This window comes from Cornus florida, unplaced genomic scaffold, assembly GCF_030987335.1.
Source record: "Cornus florida cultivar Cherokee Brave unplaced genomic scaffold, ASM3098733v1 CherokeeBrave_3.0.0_Hap2_Chr11, whole genome shotgun sequence".
NCBI lineage: Eukaryota > Viridiplantae > Streptophyta > Magnoliopsida > Cornales > Cornaceae > Cornus > Cornus florida.
Genome location: NW_026775581.1, coordinates 3,477,398 through 3,481,759, shown reverse-complemented (window position 1 = coordinate 3,481,759; position 4,362 = coordinate 3,477,398). Strand labels below are relative to the sequence as shown.

At 37.2% G+C, this 4,362-nt stretch overlaps 1 protein-coding gene across 1 annotated transcript; it reads right to left on the bottom strand.

The window, feature by feature from the left end:
• Positions 1-286: 286 nt before the first annotated feature.
• LOC132286885 (secreted RxLR effector protein 161-like) lies at positions 287-811 on the bottom strand. The gene has a single exon (XM_059789302.1). It carries the CDS (start codon positions 809-811, stop codon positions 287-289), a length of 525 nt encoding a protein of 174 aa, XP_059645285.1.
• Between the last annotated feature and the right edge of the window lie 3,551 nt (positions 812-4,362).

Genomic DNA, 4,362 nt, shown 5'->3' with positions numbered 1-4,362 from the left:
ATTCACCAATTGTATAATGCCTTAATAATAATATTCAGATAAGGAATCACGACTTTTACAATCCAAATAAGAATTTTCTATGCTAGGGCACACAAATCCCAACAGGTCCCACTTACCCTTATAGCCAATTCGAATCACAACTAACTCCTATGTTTTCCATATGACGATCAAGCATCTTGATCGATAAAGCCTTTGTGAATGGATCAGCAAGGTTGTATTCCGATGTAATCTTGGCCACAAATATATCTCTTCGCTTTACTATATCATGAACCACATGATGTTTCCTCTAAATGTGTCTTATTCCTTTATGAAATTTTGGGTCCTTGGTTTGGGCTATAGCCGCACTATTATTGCAATGAAGCATCATAGGCCGATCTATATGCTCCACAACCTCCAGTTCAATTAGAAAGTTTCTCAACCAAATAGCTTCTTTTGCTACCTCAGAGGCTGCAATGTAATCTGCTTCCATGGTTGAGTCAGCAGTACAACCCAGCTTTACACTCTTCCAACTAACTGCCCCTCCATTGAGTTTGAACACATATCTAGATGTAGATCTCTTAGCATCTGGATCTGATTGGAAATCAGAATCCGTATATCCGATTGGAACCAGATCATCACCTCCATAAACGAGCATGAGACTCTTAGTTCTTCTAAGGTATTTTAAGATATTCTTCATAGCTGACCAATGATCAATTCCAGGATTGGACTGATATCTACTAACAATCCCTACGAAGTAACAGATATCCGGTCTGGTACAGACCATGGCATACATGAGACTGCCAACTACCGAAGCATATGGTATCCGCCTCATTTTCTCAATTTCCTTATTAGTCTTGGGAGACTAGTTATTGGAAAGAGCCAATCTATGTCTGAATGTTAAAAACCCTTTCTTAGAGTTTTCCATTTCAAACCTGGTCAGAACTTTGTCAATGTAAGACTCTTGAGACAAGCCTATTTTCCTTTTAACCCGATCTCACAAAAGCTTGATCCCAAGAATATAGCTTGCTTCTCCAAGATCTTTCATCTCAAATTTATTGAACAATCACCTTTTAACTGATTACAAAGCCTCTACATCATTACCAATGAGTAAGATGTCATCAACATATAAAACGAGAATCATGATGACATTACCCTATTTTTTCTTATAAACGCAAGGTTCAAACACGTTTTGTTCAAAGCCAAATAATTTGACTGCCTGATCAAAATAGATGTTCCATGTGTTTGAAGCTTACTTAAGTCCATAAATAGACCTATTCAACTTACACACACAGTCCTCACGACCTTCCACCACGAAACCGTCTGGTTGCCTCATGTAGATGTCTTGTTCAAGATGGCCATTTAAAAATACCGTTTTAACATCCATCTGCCATATCTCATAATCATAATGAGCACTAATGGCCAAAAGAATGTGAATAGATTTAAGCATTGCAACTGGTGAGAATGTATCCTCATAATCAATACCGTCACATTAAGTGAAGCCTTTGGCAACCACTCTAGCTTTGAATGTCTCAACATTCCCATCCATTCCTCTCTTTCGTTTGTAAATCCACTTACAACCAATGGACTGAATCCCACTAGAAGTTCTAGAATTTCCTAGACCTTGTTAGAATACATACATTCCAACTCTAATTTCATAGCATCTTTCCATTGATTGGCATCTATATCGGTCAACGCTTTCGCATAGCTTACTGGGTCCAACTCATGCATATCGGGGACGGCCTCATAAACCTCACCTAAAAGCATTAGTTTGTCGGGTTAGATGATAGTCCTCCCACTACGACGAAGGATCGGTGTAGGAATCGATGTACTAAATGATGGTATTTCAACAGGGACTTCTTGCGTCTCATCATTCTTAGTATTTATATTAGGTGTGTCTATAGGGGGTAAATCTAATGTATCAACCATCTCTTCAATACTATTCGACTACTAGGTATGTGGTTCATAATATAATCCGCCTCTAGGTATACAACGTGAGTGCTGACAATAATCTTATTATCCCTGGGATCATAAAATAATCCACCTCTTGTGCCCTTAAGATAGCTAACAAATAAGTATGCATCTGATCTTGCTTCCAACTTATCTGCCTGTTTCTTAAGCACGTGTGCTGGACACCCCCATATATGCATGTGATTTAAACTAGGTTTTCTGTCCAAACCACAGCTCATATGGTGTTCCTGAAATAGACTTGGATGGAACACAGTTCAAGATGGAAATTGCTGATTCTAAAGCTAATCCCCAAAATGATAGAAGTAACGTAGTAAAACTCATCACAGATCTAACCATGTTAAGCAAAGTTCTGTTTCTCCTTCCTATCACTCCTTTCTGTTGGGGGCAGTCATGCAGATAACTGGTGCACAATACCCTCATTGACCATATGATCCTTAAACTCCCCCAAAAGGTATTCACCTTCTCGATCAGATCAAAGTGTTTTGATAAGTTTACCTAATCTACGCTTCACTTCGGCCTGAAACTCACGAAATTTTCCATAAGCTTCTAACTTGTGTCGCATTAGGTAAATATATTCAAAACGTGAATAATCATCAATGAAAGTGATGAAGTACTCAAAACCTCCTCTCGCTTGGGGGTTTATATGACCACACATGTCTGTGTGCACCAACTCTAATTATTCTTTGGCTCTATATCCTTTAGTAGAGAAAGCCTTTCGAGTTATCTTTCCTTCAATATAAGATTCACACGTTGGCATAAGCTTTTCTGCCTCACAAGGTAGTAAACCTTCTTTAACCAATCTTTGAATCCTATTTTGATTGATGTGACCCAATCATAGATGCCAATGATACAATGAGTTTGGAGAAACTGCCTTTCTTTTAACATTCAATCTAGATGAAGTTGCATTTAATTCATAATTATGCATTTGATATGAGATAGGAGTTAAAATGTATAGACTATCTTTCAATGCACCAGAAGTTGTAACACAACCATTTAATTTAATTAAAACAGTTTTCCTAAAAGTAAAAATATAGTTTTTGCAAACCAACGAAGAAACTAGAATTAAATTGCACCTAACATTTGGCACATAAAGACAATCTTCTAAAATAAGACTCCTCCCACTATAGAATTGCATAAGAACCACTCCCACTGCTTTAGCTTCCACCTTGGCGTTAGATCCCATATGCAAGTATATCTCTCCTTCATTAAGGTTTCTGGACTCCTGGAATTCCTATAAAGACTTGCACACATGATTATTGGCTCCAGAATCTATGCACCAGGTGTAATGTTTACGATTTTTGCCATTTTTTTTTTTTTTTGGAACTTTCTGTTTTTCAAGGGCATTTTTGCCTTTTCTTGTTTTACGTGCCGAACACCATGGGATGTGTCAAGTGTGTCTGAGAGTTGGTTGGGGCATTCCATTGAGTTTAGGGCTCTTGGAAATGCACTGGTTGCCATTTCGACATTTTTTCGTTTTTGGGCCAGAAAGTCCCGTGGGGGACCCACTGCTGGAATTGTTGCGTATGGGGATTTTGTTTGGATCCATTTGCATATTATTCATTTTATTTAATGTATTTTATGTGGTTATGATTTAATATGTATATGTATATATATATATGTGTGTGTGTGTGTGTGTGTGTGTGATAGAGATTAAAAAGGGAAAAGATTTTTTTAAAATATGTGGGACCCACAATTTATTATAGAAAAAGGGCCAAGGCCATTTTTGGCCTCACTTCTTCCTCCCCTTTCTCTCTCTACGAATCCCTCTCCCCCTCTTTTCTCTTTTTCATTTCTTTTTCTACAAAGCTATAAACTTTGATTTCTCTCTCATTTTTGAGAGACTTTTAGTGCTGTTTGCGGCAAATCAAAGAGTTCACCGAGATCTACGCTTTGATCGGAGCAAAAGTGTTTTTGGCTACCTTTGGGAAATTCAAAATTCTAGGGCTTGGGGTGAAAAATTGGGGCTTTTCATCAAATTGAGGTAGGGGTTCCTAATCCATGACTTCTTAGACTTTAGTGAGTCAATTTTTCTATGATTTGTGGTTTAATATGTTAAATTTGTGTTAACTTTCTCTAAATTGGCTTAATTGTTGTATATAAACCATATGCCTATGTGTATTAGTTGAATTGTGTGAGAAAACATGCTCATATGGTTAATTTTATGCCTATTATGTATGAATTGTTGAAAATTTGAAATATGGAAGCATGATGATTTGTGAGTTATAAAATCCTTCATTGACATAGCATTGGAAAACATGGGACATCTATGCATATCATTAGGCATGAAATGGGAAAATTCGATTTAAATAAAAGTAGAAGGTTTTAGGAAAGTTTGATGAAAAGTTTTATGAAAATCCGGATGCCTAGGAGGCACCTAGTGGTACGTGGTGTTAATGTAATCTAGAGGGAACTAGG

Bases quoted from the DNA above. Each gene is read 5' to 3' on its own strand.
- LOC132286885 (XM_059789302.1), bottom strand. From the start codon at position 811: ATGAGGCGGATACCATATGCTTCGGTAGTTGGCAGTCTCATGTATGCC.